Source organism: Pituophis catenifer, unplaced genomic scaffold (assembly GCF_029215685.1).
Source record: "Pituophis catenifer annectens isolate HBS135680 unplaced genomic scaffold, rPitCat1.0.hap2 SCAF_1, whole genome shotgun sequence".
In the NCBI taxonomy this organism is placed as follows: Eukaryota; Metazoa; Chordata; class Lepidosauria; order Squamata; family Colubridae; genus Pituophis; species Pituophis catenifer.
The window spans coordinates 100,384,638-100,402,591 of record NW_027256881.1 but is presented as its reverse complement, the minus strand read 5'-3'; the positions used below and the strand labels follow the sequence as shown (position 1 = coordinate 100,402,591).

The following is a 17,954-nucleotide window of genomic DNA, read 5'->3' as shown; positions in this document are numbered from 1 at the left end:
AAAATATTTGCAACAGATGAAAGTCTTTTAATTTTGAAATCTTAAATTGGAATTAAGTATGAACTTTTTATATCTAATATTAAAGAAACTGTAACATCACATTGTTTCCTCAGCTTTAAAGGTACATGGATTGAAACAGGGTTTTTTTTCCTACAGAGTTACTCTTCATTGACATTTTCATGAAATTATCTTACAGTTCTAAAATAATTTTAGGATAATTCCCCCCAACACCTTTAAAAAAAAACTTAAAGACTTAAAAAGCTCTGAAATATTTTATGGACTGCATCTGGAACAAATTTCAGAAATATGACAAATTTGCCTATTGGCTTTGCTTACCTTAGAGGTTGATAGTAAAGCAATACAGATTAAGAACCTTTTTGAACATTTATCAGTAATTGGAATAAGAAAGGAAATTGTCACTAAAGCAAAATGAAAACAGGAGCAATGAAGTCCGTTGGGCCCTAAATCCCTAAATTTTCCTTTGGTTCAGTCTTCTCAACCTGGTGCCCACTAGGAATGTTAGATGACAATTTCCAGGATTCCTATTCAGTGTGGTCTGAAAATTTGGGAAGGCTTCTAGGCTTTTGATTGATCCTGCATTCAAAATCCAAATTTTGAATTTGAATTTTGAAATTTCAAACACAGGGCACCCTTTTCAGGTCAAGAATGGGCCTGAACAGTAATGCATATTTTTTCTAGATATTTAGAAAAAATGTTGGTAGCACATCAATACTAACAGAAAATTTGAATTGAAGATGATCCACATATTATAATATAGTAAATTAGAACAGTTTTTCCAGTGCATAAACTAAACTAGGAAACATTGGATAATAAGATGCAGTCTCTTCACTCTTCTGTACTCCTTTTCTTGTGAACTCCTATGTAGAAATATCTGGAACTTTTTCCAAAATGAAGTTTTCAAACTGGAAACAAGCCCAGCAACGCCTATTCTTCATTCCATCTCCAGCATAAAATCCCCCTTGAATAGGTCATTTTTAATTAAATTTAGTTTTATATCTGAGCAGATGTGCTAATCCATATCACTTAATCCTCTATATATGAGGATCAGATAAGATTCTATAAATTTATTTCAAATTCGAATAGATGGTTGGATTAGATGGTTCCATTAGAATAAAATATATGTAGCTCAAGGTTAAATGATATAGTTCTGGTGTTCTCTGAGCTTGGTTGTTTGTTTGCAGTGTGGCAGAATACCCCAAGATATACACACCTGACATATCACTTTGTCCATCTGTGTAATTACCAGGAATCCTAACAAGAAACACAGCCAAAAAATTTACAAAAGAGCTTGGACACCTCACAGAGGGGAGCAAATATTTTATCGACTCCCACACTACAGTGCCTTCAGAAAATGAAAGACCTAAAATAGAACATGACATTATGGTTTCATTCAATGCCCCAGCATTCTTTACATCCATAAATCCAGAAGCAGTGAAAGAATCTATGACAGAAGTATAACACAACACACCCAACCTAGCCAAATATACTAAGATTGAAATACCAGAATCATGGACCTCATCAACCTCTGCTTACTATTTACTTTCAGTTTGATGAACAAATATGCCAACAAATCTGAGAAACACCCATGGGTGTTCCACTATCAACATTTATAGCAGAGACCACAAATCAGTATCTAAACTCTAGACACTATTGCACTCCCAGATACAGCAAAACTATAGAATCTTCTTCATAATAAAAAAGAAAACACGTGAATTCGTCAACATATTCAAAGGAATAAAATTCACAAGGGAAGAAGAAACCAACAATACACTACCCATCTTGCATATCCACATTAACAGAGAAAATAGTAGCACATTGGAAATGCTACTGCCAAAACCCAACCCCACTAACCAAGTGTTGCATTACCAAAGTAACAGCTCAACCTCCCACAGGAGGACCTATATAACAATATTTCTCAGACAAGTACAAATGCACTGTAGCAATCCAGAGCACCAAAAAAATAAAACAAAGTTTTATTGTTTATATCTGTGGATATAAAGTTCCACACAACTTTATATCCACAGAACTTTATAAAAATGTGCTTGACCACTAAACCCACTACTGCATAACCAACGCAAACTATGAAAAAGATAACACTACCACATATATCAAAAATTTCAGAAATAACCAACACTGTTACAACTACACAACATTATTATAGCACACAAAACAATCAAAGCTTTGCAAAACTTTTTAAATAAGCAAAAAGACCCAGTAACATGAGAAAAAAAAAAGACATTTACAACATAGAGTGTAAAGACTGTAACAGTCATTATGTAGGTCAGATAGGTAGAAGATTAGCAGAGAGTATCCATGAGTACCAACTAGCAATCAGAAGACACAATCCCATAATTTCACATGGAATAGAGTCAACCATAATTTCAACTGGGAAATTATGAGCATCCTAGACCAAATTAAATCCAAAAACACAAGGGAATTTTGGGAAGCTTGGTATTCAAACAACTCAGCAATCAACAGACACATTGAAAAGTAGTAAATCATATTTATTCACCACTCAAGAGACAAAAAAATGAAGAAGAAGATGATGATGATGAAGAGGAGGAGGAGGAGGAGGAAGAAGAAGAGGAGGAGGAGGAGGAAGAAGAAGAAAGGAAGAAAGAATACATCTTCTCCAGGAGCCATAACCCAGATAAGCAGGGATTAACACCAGGGAAACAATCAAGCAAAGCAGGACACAATATCAAGGAATTATCAAGGAGAAAACCACATCCCTACCAAAACTGGCAGGGCAAGCAATGTATATAAACAAGAATCAAACCCTGCACCCACTTGCATTGATGGTGTTACCTACTTAGGTAGTGAAACATTTTCAGGCAAACAACCAAACTGAAAGAACATCAAGGACACCACAACTAGATGGTTACTATTCATGACAAATGTAATGCAGAACTTTATTAAAACTGTCAAGGAAAGAGATGGGAAAATGTATTTGAAAGTATGAATGGGTAATGAGAAGAAAAATGTCAATTTGGGGCTAATTTGCAAATTATGGTTAGCAAAAAGTCAGAATTACATTTGCACCAGATCTAAATAAACCCAGGGGGAAAGTGTGGCTTTCATACACCATCGAGATTTCAAGTACAAAATATCATTCTTAAGGACTGAAGTGAAGAACCACAAGTTATCCACAATATAGAGTCTTTATAGAAAAGGAATCCAAAAGACTCCAACCTATAACTTCCATAAAAGGAATGTTGAAAAGTAAAATTATTTCAATTATTGCTTACCACATAAATTGCTAATTCAATACATACAAAAGAGCCCTGTGGATTAATAATGAATTAAAGCCAAAACAAGTATTCTTTGTTTTGTTGACAGATCAACAGAAAAACAAATGGCAGTACTGCAAATGCTCATTGCTCTTGCTTACTTTTTTTCTCCAATTAAATTGGTATGTAACCATAATAAAAGTAGGAAAAATCAATGCATAGCAACATCCTTTCAACAAATGAATATTTACCTAGCAAAAAGAATCCTTAAAATATTATTGATATAGATATCAAGAAATGAAGAGAATGTTTGTCCCTAAAACAAATTCAGTATAATAAAATTGATGGATGTTACAAATGGTATAACATCAATTATCAAATGTTAAAGACTGCTATGTTTTTATTCAATATCTTCACCCACCAAATATGCCTTTGCTGTTTTGTCATTAGTCTTGCTCCCAATCTAGGAGACGCAGTGGTGGTAGGCAATCAGCCCAAAGTTTATGCAACATTATAACTCTCTTCTCAGTTCCAAATTGGGAAGGGAAACTGGGGATGGCAGAGTTAATATGTGAAAGATACAAAGATGCTCTGATTTCTCAGTATATAACTAATTAAATTCCCAACTCTCATACAGGAAAGGGTTTTCTGGAGAATGATAAATATCAATCCATCAATATTAATCGCCACATAGGGAAATTATCTTTGGATGCAGAATTTGGTCCTGCAAATTTTGAGTTAGGTTCATTTTGACAATAAATTAGTTAACATTATAAGAGGAAATATTATAAGAGGAAAAATATGAAATGAGAAATTATGCCTGTTCCAAGGCAAATCAATGACTTCTGATGACTTGTTCAAGATTTAAATTGGGGTCTACTGCCCCCCAACCTTTACCAGCTATACCATGCTGGCTCTCAGTATCAAGTATAAAAAAAATAATCACCCTAGACTATCATGTTCGAGAATGTTATGGTGTTAATAAAAGAAATATGTTCCTAAGCATGTGGATTTCAACAGTGGTATTTTTTTTATTTTTTTATTTTTTTGAAGGAGGAGAGCTTTACATACGTTGACTGGGAAGCTGTTCCAAGTGTAAGAGGCAGCATGGAAAGAGACAAAGTTGGGAGTGAGCAAAAAAGACAATGGGGAAATATGGAGTGATGCTTAGGATAACTGAGAGGAGGAGTTATTCAGACCATGAGGAATATTAATTTGGGCCATCATCATCAAATGTCAGAAAATAACATTAAACAGTTTTCAACTCTGTACAGCAAGAAAAAAAATTGCATAGGTTCAAAATCCGGCAGTTATCTCTAGGACAACGTTTTCTTCATATTTCATTTTGCTTCACTAGCCCTAAGTTATCATTTTTTTAAAAAAAAAATCTTGCTCACAGAGGTGCATGATTACTCAATGTTAAACCAGTATGACTGCTTTCTACACTTTATTGAAAGAGGTGGAGGAGAAGAGAGAGAGAGAGAGAGAGAGAGAGAGAGAGAGAGGGAGAGAGAAATCTGTTTGGAGGGTAATAATGTTGCTGACTTCTAGGTTTCGAGAGATGATTAATTGTTCCTGTGCAAAAACAAAAGAACAAGAAAAGTTGCACTAGAGAAAGTGAAGGGTTGTGGAAATGACCAATTTATATTTACTCCATTGAATGAGCGCACTTAATATACAACATTCCAAGAATCAAATAGGCAAGGTCAATCATGTGGCTACTTCTCAGCCAAGTGGGAGAAAAACATTTGAGTGGGAACAGCATATGTCCTGTTCATCTGGTTTGTGTTGTATAGCAACTAAAATTGCATGGGAACATACCATGCAGGAAGTGGCTCCCTGAACAATGCAGGTAAATGTGAAGTGGTCATTAATCTAACAATTGGATGGGAATATATATATAACTTTTTAATGAGTTCCATGCTTTATTTCAAGAACACTAAAAAGTTCACAGGAAAAAAAACATTCACAGTACAAACACATGCAAATATTGGCAGCATTTATATGAAATGATACAGCCTAGGAATTTGTGATAATGATGTATTGCATGTATTGAGACACTGGAAGCTAGGGAGCACATTAGGAAGAATGTACACTTTGCATTATGACTTTACAACAGACTATCAACAAGGAAGAGTGCCCCTTCAAAACTATTGTTAGATGGTTCTTTTTCAAACAAAACATGCAGTATTCAGGTGGCAAGAACTGCAAACTGGATTATTAAACATGCTTCCTATTATAGCAGCAATACATTCTTCTGCAGTTGCTTTTAAAAGCAAACAACTGAAACACAGAGATAAAGTTTTGTGCACGTGAAATGAAGCTGTTCATAGTGAGACTATGGCACTTTTGAGCTATGAAGTGTACATTTACTCTTGGTGTAATTAACTTTGATGGAGAAAGCTTCCAGAGTGGGTGCAGGTTAGTAAAACTACAAGAACAAGACTCTCCAATTAAATTATATGGCGCGTGCAACAGCATGAAATCTCATGACTTTATATTATTGTGATCCAAGTTTCTCTTTGGTTGGAATAGTTTATACACGTAATTTTCTTGACAGTAAACTATTACTCATGGGTTTCATAATGAGTTTTCATCATACCGTTTAAGCAATACAGTAATTTGTCTCTAGCAAATCTAACTTTCATGTTAATTTAATATTCATTAAGTATAGCTTGAACTGATCCGGCAAAAAGAGAAAAGGAATATTTCCCCATGAAACCTATCACAACATGCTGCAAAAGGCAAATATTTCATTTCATATTAAGTGTAATACTTCAAAAACATTACACTAATTGCACATATAAAATCCTAGTTTACAGTCGAGATCTGAATGAGTTCTTTCTTATATTGATCTTCAAGCCCATCTTTAAGTTATACTGCAGCTGCCAGCATGTAGTGCAGAGCTTTCAAAACCTTTAATTCTAAAGCACTTTGAGGCCAAACTGGAAGATAAATGGGAAATCTGCCTAACATTTTGGTTTCTTCATAAAAAGCAGCCACTGGGCTTCTCAAACTGGATTGCAGATCAGATGTATTGGAGTGAGAGACAATGTCAGTTTCTCCCTCAGCTGGAAATGTGCTCCTCTGAGGAAAAATACAGGAAAACCTAGTCACATGGGAAACTTTTAAATAGAAGGAAAAATTAATTGTTTATAACTGCTATCTAAAGGATCTAAATATCACTTCCTGTGGCAAAAAGTCCTGACATAGTTTACAAGTCCACTATAAACAATCCACTGGAAAAGAAATGTCAGTAGCTGGGAGAAATTGGTGCCTGGGAAAGGCTAGCACCAAAAGTTTAAATTTTACAAGAGATCTAAAGGATATATATATGTTGGAGTCTTGAATGTGTACGCCAGTTCAAATGAAGAAAATTAGAGGAGGAATTACTAAATGTAAATTTCTTTCATTTAATTCTGATAGCTAAAATAAATTCCTGATATCACTGTAATTAAAATCTGAATGTATGTGTGTATTTTTCCCCCATCAGACAAAATAAAACTTGTCTAGTCCTGTTCTAGACACACACAGATCTAGACACACACAGTTCTAGTCTCTGAGCATATATAATATTAGCTCTCATTAATTAGCTCTCTCTTATAACTTTGGAAAACTACAAGCTCAATGATATAATGATACACTAAAACTCTTAACAACTGCGTTATGGAAAGAAATGACATATTTGATTTCCAAAATATTTTTTTAGAAAAAATGACATTGATCTTTGGCAAGGAAAACAGAAAATACTTAAGCTTTTTTCACTCTTAAATCCTGTGGGAAAATGAAATTGAGAACAGTTCTGGTGCCATACTGCTATAACTTCTGGATAGTTATGTATCTCAAAATGGCATTAGGGCCTCCTCCAAAATGCCTCTATCTGTTTCTCCTTGTTTTTTGTAGCCAATCATGGTTTTAAGATAGTGTAAGGCTTTCAGTATATGAACTCCAAATCATATCATACACAGAATGCACAATTAAGCCTCTAAAGATACTTAAATAAATGCAGAGCAATCTCAACTTCTCAGGAAAGGCTAGCAGGGAGTTTTTCAGTTTATGTTATTTAAAAAAAAATCCTGAAAACATTTCTGCAACTTCAAAGACTACCTGATTATATCTCACAATGAAAGTTTTCCATACAGATACATGGATTTCTTGATGGTTCTTCTTTCCTAACATGCTTTGTGTAGCTATATAGGTTAAGATACCACGTGAGATTGTGCAAAGGTTTCAAATCCATTCTAATTGCAGTTACTTCTTTTAAAACATAACATAATTATAGTAAAAAGAAAAAAAGGAATTTCAGAACTTACCCACAAATCATGTTCAGCATAATCAAACAGCAGCCACACCTTTCTATCACTATGAGAAAGGAAAACCTTCTGTAATGCAATCACATTAGGGTGCTTCAGTTCTCTCAAAAGCTGCAAGTAAGGAGAGAAATAACATAAATTTTTCTATATAGTACCAATAAACAAAACGCTTTAATTAGCGAAAAAGATGTCCATAAAATTATTCTTTTTCATTCCAACAACTCTGGAATAATCTGTGCACAAAAGGGGGAAAGTAAAAAGCTTGTTTTTCCATTTAGTAGAAAACAATATTTTAAAAAAGTCAATTGCTTATTTGGGTGGAAGTTTTGCTCCCTGTGCAAGAAACATCCAGACCAATTTTATTCAGGAAATGCTCCCATTTCCCATTGCTAGATATTGGAAATTAAATGTTTACTTAAAATTAGAAGAATGGTATAATGAAACATGGAAATTTGCATTAAATGATAAATTGACTTGTGATATTAAAATTAGAAGTGGTATATATAAAGAAAATGTTTTTTGGAACACTTGGCAACCATTTGTGGACTTTGCACTTGGGAGATTGGATGAATCGGCACCAGTACCTTATCAAAGAGATTTCTGGAAGAATTGAAGACTTCAATTCTTTCCTTACTATTGATTTTTGTATTGATTTTTTTTCTTTTTTGTTATTCTTTAACAATAAAAATATAATAAAAAATTATAAAAAAAAAAGGAAATGCTCCCATTGATATAAGGAAAACTAGGGTCCTTGGTTTATCAAAAGCCTTCCATGGAAGAACTGTTTAATAGATAATTAAACAGAACAACATACCGAGATCCATCAATATTTACCTACATTACCTATGGGAATAAGAGAAATATGGAATCTTTGTTGCTCTTATTCTCCCATTCCTATTTCCTTTCTAAATGTACTGTATTTTTCGGACTATAAGATGCACAGGTGTATAAGATGCACCAAGATTTCAAAGAGGTAAGCAATAAAAAAAAGGTTTTTGCCATCCCGGCCCCCAGGAGCACTCTGCAGGCCTCCCAAACCCTCTGCGCATCCCATTTTTCGCAAAAACTGGGCGTGCAGAGGGTTTGGGAGGCCTGCAGAGTGCTCCTGGGGGCTGAGAAGGGCAAAAACGAGATGCGTGGGGGGTTTGGGAGGCCAAAAATGGGCCCATTTTTTGCAAAAACAGGGGAATTTTTGCCCTTCCCAGCCCCCAGGAGCACCCCATTTTTGCATAAAATGGGCCCGTTTTTCACAAAAACGGAACCTGCGGGGCAGGGCTTCAGGAGGCCAAAAATGGCTGTATTCGGTTTATAAGACGCACCAACATTTCCACCCTCTTTTAGGGGGGCGGGAGTGCGTCTTACACCCTGAAAAGTACGGTATGTTCAGTAGTGTAGGATTATAAAAACTCTTACTCATCACTTGGTCATTTTCACACAAGTTCATGTAAAGGAGTTATGAAAAACTGTACTGCTTTAACATTTACATGTATCTAATATTTAAAATATATTGTATCAAATATATATAATGCTTGGGGCAACAAGCTACGCTCTACCCAAAGTTATGATGAGATTCAAGTGGCTAGGGCAAGAAACAGACTGAGTTATATGAGTTTGCCTTTTTGAATATTCTATGGATAGAGACATGAGAAAGTGGTTATAGGCTAAATGGTGAGATAGGCGGCGTATTTTTCCTGCTGTGTTGCTTTCCCCAAGCCTTGAGATTTCATTGGGGAGGGGGATAAAATGTATATAGGGAGGGATTATAAACCAAAATTACAGTTGTTAAATAAATCATCGCAGTTTTAAGTGAATCTGGCTTCTCCCATTGACTTTGTTTGTCAGAAACCATCTGGGAAAATTACAAATGGTGATCACATTACCCTGTGATAATGCAACTGTCATAAATATATGCCAGTTGTCAAGTATGCAAATTTTGACCACATGACCATGGGGATATTACATTGCTTGTAAGCATGGAAACCAGTCATAAGTCACTTTTTTTTTAGTGCCATTGTAATCTGAAACAGTCGCTAAACAAATGCAGGTCGAGGGCTATTTGTATATAATTTTATTACAGTAAATCCATCTAGGTTTCTTAACTGAAATGTGAAAGATTTTTTTATATGTACAACTTTCATAAATCATTCAGACATTTTATTGTTCAAGAAATATCCTGTGTTGGTTTATATTTTGTATTTTCTTCCTTTCAGTAGAAATGAGCATGAAAATTGAAGTAATATTTCAACATAAAATGTAAAACCGTCTCCAGAATGTTTTTTTCAGGTTTCAGACTATATCACTATAACCAAGCTTTAAATATTTGGAATGCCAAATGAACAAATTAAATAAGCAGTCTGTTTTTTGCTCCACTGATTATTAAGAACACAGTATTATAAACATTTGATAAAGTATATGCATGTCATTAAAATAATGTAAATTAGTCTTACAAAATTGTCCTCTGTAGTTAAAAAGAAGTCAAGTGTGAACTTCAAAAAGGTTACTTTTTAAGCTGGTCATTTCACAATAATTTGCTGTTTCTTTTATTAATTTACCATTTAAAGCAAGTAATTGATAAACATTTTGAAGTGCAACCCTTGATTAAATTAATGCACTAAAAGGATTTTGAATCACTTCAATACATGAATCTTCTAAAATTATCAAATGCTAAACAAACTGCAAAATTAATATCTTATATAGTGGGTATGCCATTATGAGTATTTCCATAATCTTTGGGTGTAAACCGTTGAGACTATCTTTGTAACAGAATCTACACATAATTTACAATAAAAATTTAAATATATTGCTCTGAAAGTTCATGAATAATTTGCAATAACAAAAAATACAGCACTGAAGCAGCAGATTCTCATATAAAAGAAAACAATAGAAAGAGAATAAATCTTTGTCATAGAAGTATTAAAAAGCTCAAAGTTTTATCTATTTGACATAAATAAATTTGTAGTTGATTAATAGGCAGAAGCTATTTTTAAATCAGAGAAACTAAAAACATTTTGCTTTTTAGGTTATTGATTTTGCTGGGGTATTAAAAAGGAGTGAAAACCAAAGATTAAATATAGATCCTCTTTGAATATACCAATTATACCAATTATCTGATTTCTTTCATTACCTACAAAATTGAAATACAGAAATGTCTGCATATTAAGTAGATTATTATATTGATCACCTATTGCTTTTCCTTTATGGCCTTGTTTAAACCCAGTAAGTAACCCTTCCTCTACAACATCTGCTTGTGGGACTCTCCTGTTGGCTTCGATCTTACTATGCTACTCACCAAGTCACATAACATAGTGCAAAAGAAAAAAAGAAAAGAAAAGAAAAAAAATGAACTGCTGCAAGCCAGTCTCCGTCCATTTCACCTAGGCAACTCTTAGAAGCAAAATCCAGATGATATTACAGAGTCTGGGGAGGAAAAGCCTGTGCCACCTGCCAAGTCAACTTAATGACACAGAGAAGGAGAATGATTTTGCACAATTTTAACAGCAGCAAAACTTGGAGAGGGATAATCTGGGAAGCAACTTTGCTAACTTACTCCCTTGGAAAATGGAAATACAATACATAGCTTTTAAGATTTGTAAAAATGTAGTTAAAATGTACCTAGTAATGGATGCAGCTTCTAAAAACCTAATTTCTAGGTGTCTAAAGAGTGAAACAATTCATCCCAAAATCATATACTTTTTCTACAGCTTTGTTTTTGAGATTATTGGAAATACAAGGCTATTTTGTAAAACCACTAATTACTGCCATTCTTTTCTAAAAAAAACTTGGGTGCTAAGGATGCTAAGTTATGCAGTTGCATATCTAGCTGTCAAACCGGAATTTCAATGAGTATCAGAATTAATAAGACAAATTGTCTTACCGATTAAGAATAGCTATCCCTTGCCAAGAGGAGCAAACAATATTTAGGATTTGAAACTCACAGACTATATAATAAAAAAATTGTTTATATTTTTTTGTGTATTGTTTTTGAGAGAGGCCTCTTTTGGCCACAATTGCTCATGTCACGTAACACCCTCATTTGGTAATAAGCATTTTGAAAAGCAATTGTTCTATAAATAATTTCACTTCTGAAAATGTTCTGGCACTGCTAAACAGCATTCTTCTTAAACAAAAGCATTGCAAGTGATTTTTTAAAAGGATTATACTATGCCTAAAATAAAGGAAATGAAACAATTAGCATTGTGTCTTTTATCCTATGGAGTTTCAGAAAGATTAGAAATACGTTTCTAACAACTTCTTCTGATAGATGGATGATGCAGTTATATATCATATCCCAACTGACGCATTTCTAGTCCAAAGATTAAATACATCATGTATTCCTAGAGTAACACTTGTAGGAGAGATGGGCAGCGTAAACATTTAATAAATAAATAAAATCAACATCTGCTTGTTGCTAAATCGAATCCATGTATTTGGATGCACATACCAGGTAAAAATAATAGTGAACTTGTGTGAAAGTTTAAGGGAGTAAGAATTATTAAGCAACAATTCACATTCATACATTTTTCTACTCTAGTTGAAACTCTACTCTACCCTACAAAAGTTAATGGCCAAAAGTTATGCTTTCTCAACAAGAGATGAATTATTTTATCTGATATGGAACTACCATAGAATATGTCCTGTTTAGGAGGGCATTTCAGGGGGGACTTGCCCCCTTTTGACAAAATAAAATAACCATTCCCAAACACCAAGGAACACTAAGTTTAGGTTTTAATTCTTTACCCATAAATTCTTTATGACCAAAGATTATCCATTAGTGGAGAAGGTCTCACTGAATCTAGAAACTATGCTGTGTTATACTGTGCCTTCTATTAGGATATAAGGCCCATTTCAAAACTCCCAAATTGGTGAAGTATTCAGGCAATTCTGGTTTGAGGTATTTGACAGTTATTTCAGACCAATATAATGCATTGCCTTGAATATGGAAAAAATGGTTACATTATTTGCAAAACTCAAAACTCCCTGATCATCTTGACGACATCTTGATATTATGTTTTCATTTTATTTTACCTGAAACAGAAATCGTTTACTTACTTTCTTATCTTTTAGAATTCAGGTCAGGGACCCTAATAAAGACCTTCTACCAGTCTCAGCATATGTTACAATTCTCACTAAAAGTTAAAATAACCAACTTTTTAATATTTGAAGAAAATTAAAGCAGAAGAGTCAGTCATCTTGGTATAGTAGTTAAGATAACATCTTAAAAACCAGGAAACTAAGAATTCTGGTCTTGTCTTAAGCATGAAGCCAGCTGGGTAATATTGGGTCAGTCATTCTCTCCACCTTAGGAAGAAAGCAATGGCAAACCATTTCTGAAATCTTGCCAAGAAAACTGCACTGACTAGTCCCGCAGTCATCAGGAATCAACAGTAGCCTGAATACACACACACACACACACACACACACACACACACACAAACTATTTTAGGATTCTATCTTCATTATATTTTCATCTGAATCTTAAGAAGTTATTTGACCCAAATGAAAGGGTCTCTTTACTTAGTCTCCAAACCACTTGTTTGTTATACTTAAAATTCAAACATTAATAAGGTGTAAAAGAAGTCTCTCTGTGTGTATGTGTGTATACACACACATACATTTTTCTTAGAGCCAGTAACTGTGATTTCTCAAGTGACAATGAATTCACATAAATGATACTTTGCTTATGCAGAAATTACCTGGAACCTTCCAGAGCCTGGGAAGCTTGATGGGACCTCAATCCATTCTACACGTGTCCTAAGAGAGAGCACCCAGTCACCCTTTAGTTCCCAGAATAATCACAACAGTGTACAAACCAATCACTACATGACACCAAACTGAGAACAGGAAGCAGGTAGTTGAATTCAAAAACCACTTTAACAATCATAATAATAGGACATAGCTAATACCTCATTATAGTATTGGCAGCCCTACAAGGAAGACCAGACGGAGAAATTAAATCCATAGTGGTCATGACTACTTTTATTGTAGCAGTTAAAGTAACAGAATCTTGCATACTTGACAGTATTACCCCTCCCCCACTTTATTGCTACATGAACTAGGAAAGATCTTGTCTGAGAAGCTTACTCAAGTTAGCTTCTTGATCTGGCTCAAGCTTTTATCTCATGCTAGCAGCATTTCCTTTTGTCGTTCAAGGCTCCCTATTCCTTCCACAAGTAGCTAAGATTCACCAAAATGGTAAATTTTTATATAATTCTGTATAGCTCATCAAAATAAACTGGTCCACCCGAGATGTGATCCATTCTCAAACACTCAAACAGCTCTGACTACTGATAATAATTCAAGCTTCTTAATGGGACATTTCCATGGAAAAATTCCATGGATTTGGAAACTCCATGAATGGTATTACCCTGTTTCCCCTAAAATAACGACATCCTCTGATAATAAACTCAATCGGGCTTTTGGGCGCATGTGCTAAAATAAGCCACCCCCTCCCGAAAATAAGCCCTCCCCAAAAATATTTAAACACATGCGCAGCCAGTCCCTGCTATTTCCTCTGGCTTCCTCCACGTGCCCCCCAAAAATAAGACCTCCTGAAAATAAGGCCAAGCGCTTATTTTGGGGTTCAAAAAATATAGGACAGGGTCTTATTTTCAGGGAAACCCAGTAAGCATAGTGAAGCTCAATCAATTTTCAAGCATTGTATTAGGTTATCACTGTTATGAAAGCGTAAGAGAAAAATGAAATTCCTGTCAGCATGTCATCTAACAAATTCAATAACCAGAATTTCTTGTAGAAGTAGGAATGCAGGTTAGTGTGTATCATTTGATGCTGAGTGAAGGTATTGTGCCTCTAGAATACGCATCAAAGTATGCTAAGCAATGTAATGTCTGTGGCTAATGCAATGACAGGTGGGTCAAGGACAGATTTTGAGGCCCAAGTACTGAGTACTACCAGATGGAACATGCTAGATGTCATATCCAGCCAGGCCCTGCCAAGCTTAATTCTAAATAAGATTTTCAAAATTAACAGATAACCTCAAAGACACCAGAATGTCAATTAACTGCTGTAAAGAAACCTGTTCAAAAAGGCAACCACTTGTCTCTCTCCCAGGTTAGCTAATCAGAGCCAATAAACATTTGATAGAAAGAGTTTGCTCCTGTAGCTGTGGCAATTTTGGACTTGGCCAAGTGTTTCCAAGAACATGGAAGAAAAAACAGAAAACCTTGCATATAGCAGAATAAAAAAAATAGGCGGCAACAAAGTCAGGAAGGCTCGAATGACAACAGAGAATAACACCCTGGAGTTTTCCAATATGCTACCATGGTAATTAAAAAGGAACTCAGGGTCAACAAGAACTGTGTGCTAGAAAAGCATGTGCCACCTGAGGAGTAGACAGGGCCTCCTCCCAAACCTCTTATACTCAGGAAATTCAATACGTACTCTTTAACACATGAGAACTGAGTGTGGGAATAAATTGCCACAATATTATTTTCACTTAATCAACCTTACATTAACATCTTTGTAATCCATATGTGCACTGGAAATATTATTCAGTATAAAGTTCACTTTTTTATAATGTTCACTATATAGCAATAGCTTATTTGTATGTTATAGGGTGAATTGACAATAAAAAATTGACAATATGGAAATTAAAGTTATCCAGATCAGAAATTAACATCATGATAGTCATGTGTTTCCAAATGATCTATGCCACTGACTGAAAATCTGATAAAACCCTGTTCTATAATCTGCTACTTTGACATTTTCCATTTTTGAAAACTATTTCTGCCATAATTAAGGAACTTTTAAATTACCTACCTCAAAGCATGCATAAAACATATTCTAACGCAATATGCAATGTTCCATAATGTATGGAACATTATAAGAAAAATATTACATCCAATAATTTCACTGTTATTCTCTTTTAAAATGCTTTTCATGTCAGAGATAGGTATAAGTAAAAGTTCAAATACATATGCAGATATGGTCTATTTAAACTCCATGAACAGACCAAGAACTACTTGGGAAAGGATAGTACATGCCATGGTTCATGTACTTACAAATTGCTGGAAGAATAAAAAATGACTTTAAAAATGAGAGAGGGCTTTTAAGAAAAATGACAGGATTTGAAATGGTCATAAACAAACAAGACCAGCTAGTAGGGCACATGTATAAACTCTCTCAGATATGACATGGAGACAGAAAACAATAAAAGTTGCATGACAAAATGGATGCACAACTTTAAAGAAATAGTTGCCACACAACAATGGGAAGAACTCCAAAATTACTAGAAAAAAATACATAGCAGTATTCAGAGAAATTTAAAAATAAAATTTGAAATTGAATCACAATTCTTTTTAGCAGGCATAATTCCAAAACATTCCAACAAAAATATCACGGTCCACTAAGATACATGTTTAAGGCAGAAAGGATAGCTTCAGCACAATATTGGAAAAGAAATATGTTACCAACAATGGTGGTATTCATTTACCTTCGCTACCGGTTTGCAAATGGGAGTGTGCGCGCCACCTCTGCGCATGCGCAGGACCTTCTGCGCATGCACAGAACGTCAAAAATGGGACGTGATGACATCTGGGTGGGTGGGCAGAGCCTCCCGCAGCCACTGCTACCGGTTCACCGGAACTCGATAGAACCGGCTGAATACCACCACTGGTTACCAAAGGTACCAGATTGGGAACTTAAACTTGAGAATATGCGGTGATTGCTGGTTGGTTAGAGTATATGATTATCATGATGCTGGATGGGACCTAGGGTCTTGGAGGAGGGAACACCAAGAAGGGAACTTGGTCTAATGGGGGGACGGACAGACAGAGAATAATATTTTGATGTTGGTAAGCAAAAGGAAATATGACAGGAGATAGCAGCAGGCCACTCATAGGGAGGATATTTTTGGAGTTTACTACTGATTCCATCCTCCAGCTTCCTCAAATGAGCCCCAGAGCCTGGAAGATTTTTGGTGATCCTGGCTTCCAGCTGTTGCTGATGCTGCTTAACACTACCTTATTCTTAATTGTTTTATTTTTATCACAACCTTTTAAAATATGTATTTGGTCAACTCAAGGTGGTAACATACCTAATTCTTGTGCCTCCTATTTTCATCACATCAACAATCCTGTGAGATGTGTTGGACTGAGAGTAACTGGTCCAAAGTCATCCAGCCAGCTTTCATATCAAGGGAGGCCTCGAATTCACAATCTTTTGGTTTATAAGCCAACCTCTTAAACCACTATACTAAACAAGTGCTCTGCAAGTTAGCCTGTAATAAGTCTCTTCTCATTCAAGATCAGAGATGAGAGGCCTGACATGGTAAGTATAATCAGAACACAGATAAACACTGAGGGATATGTAGTCTTTTGCAGCAGTAAAATCCAGCCGGATCTATCCAGCTTGCGCAAAACAGTAGCACCGGCAGTGGGAGGCTCCGCCCGCCCACCGGGACGTCATTACATCCAGTTTTTGACCCTCTGCGCATGTGCAGAAGAGGCTTGCGCGAGCATAGTGCACACACACGCTCACATTCCCAAACCAGTAGCGAAGGTAAGTGCATTTCACCGCTAGCCTTTTGGAGATGTGCCCATCTATGTATCAAGTGTGGCACCAGAAGGGCTGCTTTAAAGGTAGCTGAATGTGAACCCAGTTTGTGAAGCTGGCCTCTAGGGAACTGATTGAAGAATGCTGCTAAAGCAGTTACTAGATGCCATAGTAGAGCTGGTGATGGAGCTTCCCAAATTTTGTCCAGTGTCCAATCTCCTCCTTTTGTTTCTTTGTACTCAAACTGTAGCTTCAGAGGACCTTGAAGGAAATGGATTATGTGAGTTCTCATCAGGTTTCAGGCCTCAGTAGAATACTCAGTATACATTAATTTTTGATGACTTTATTCTTTATAATTATGACCGAAATGGGATGAGAGTGGTATGGTCTGTCCATCGTGGATCTTTCTTATCTCTTGATAGCTTTCTAAAGAATCAATCCTGGTATTCTTCTGAACTGATTCAGAAGGCTGGGAGTGGCAGGCATAGTATTCTCGCATGTCCTTCAGGACTGGTTAAACTCAGTATTGGTTATAGGCAGTGGTGAAATGTAAAATTTGTTACTACCGGTTCTGTGGGTGTGGTGGTGGTGGGGTAATGTGACTGGGTGGGCGTAGCCAACTTTTTTTTTTTTTTTTAACTTTTAAAAGCATTTTTTCTACAACCTCTTCGGCCGAAGAAGTTGTAAAAAATGTTTTAAAAGGCTCTGACGATCAGGCAACTCAGTTGGGGTCATCAGAGACTTTTAAAAGCATTTTTTCTACAACCTCTTCGGCTGAAGAGGTTGTAAAAAAATGCTTTTAAAAGCCTCTAATGATCCCAGCTGAGTTGCCTGATGGCAGAGGATTTTTTTTTCTTTTAAAAACTTCTGACGATCCCAG

General features: G+C 35.5%; 1 protein-coding gene across 1 annotated transcript in view; it reads right to left on the bottom strand.

The window, feature by feature from the left end:
• CDK19 (cyclin dependent kinase 19) overlaps positions 1-17,954 on the bottom strand; it is an 84,755-nt gene that overhangs the window by 43,255 nt on the left and 23,546 nt on the right. The window contains 1 exon segment of the mRNA XM_070953315.1: positions 7,565-7,675. Within this exon segment, the coding sequence (XP_070809416.1) occupies positions 7,565-7,675 (111 nt within the window).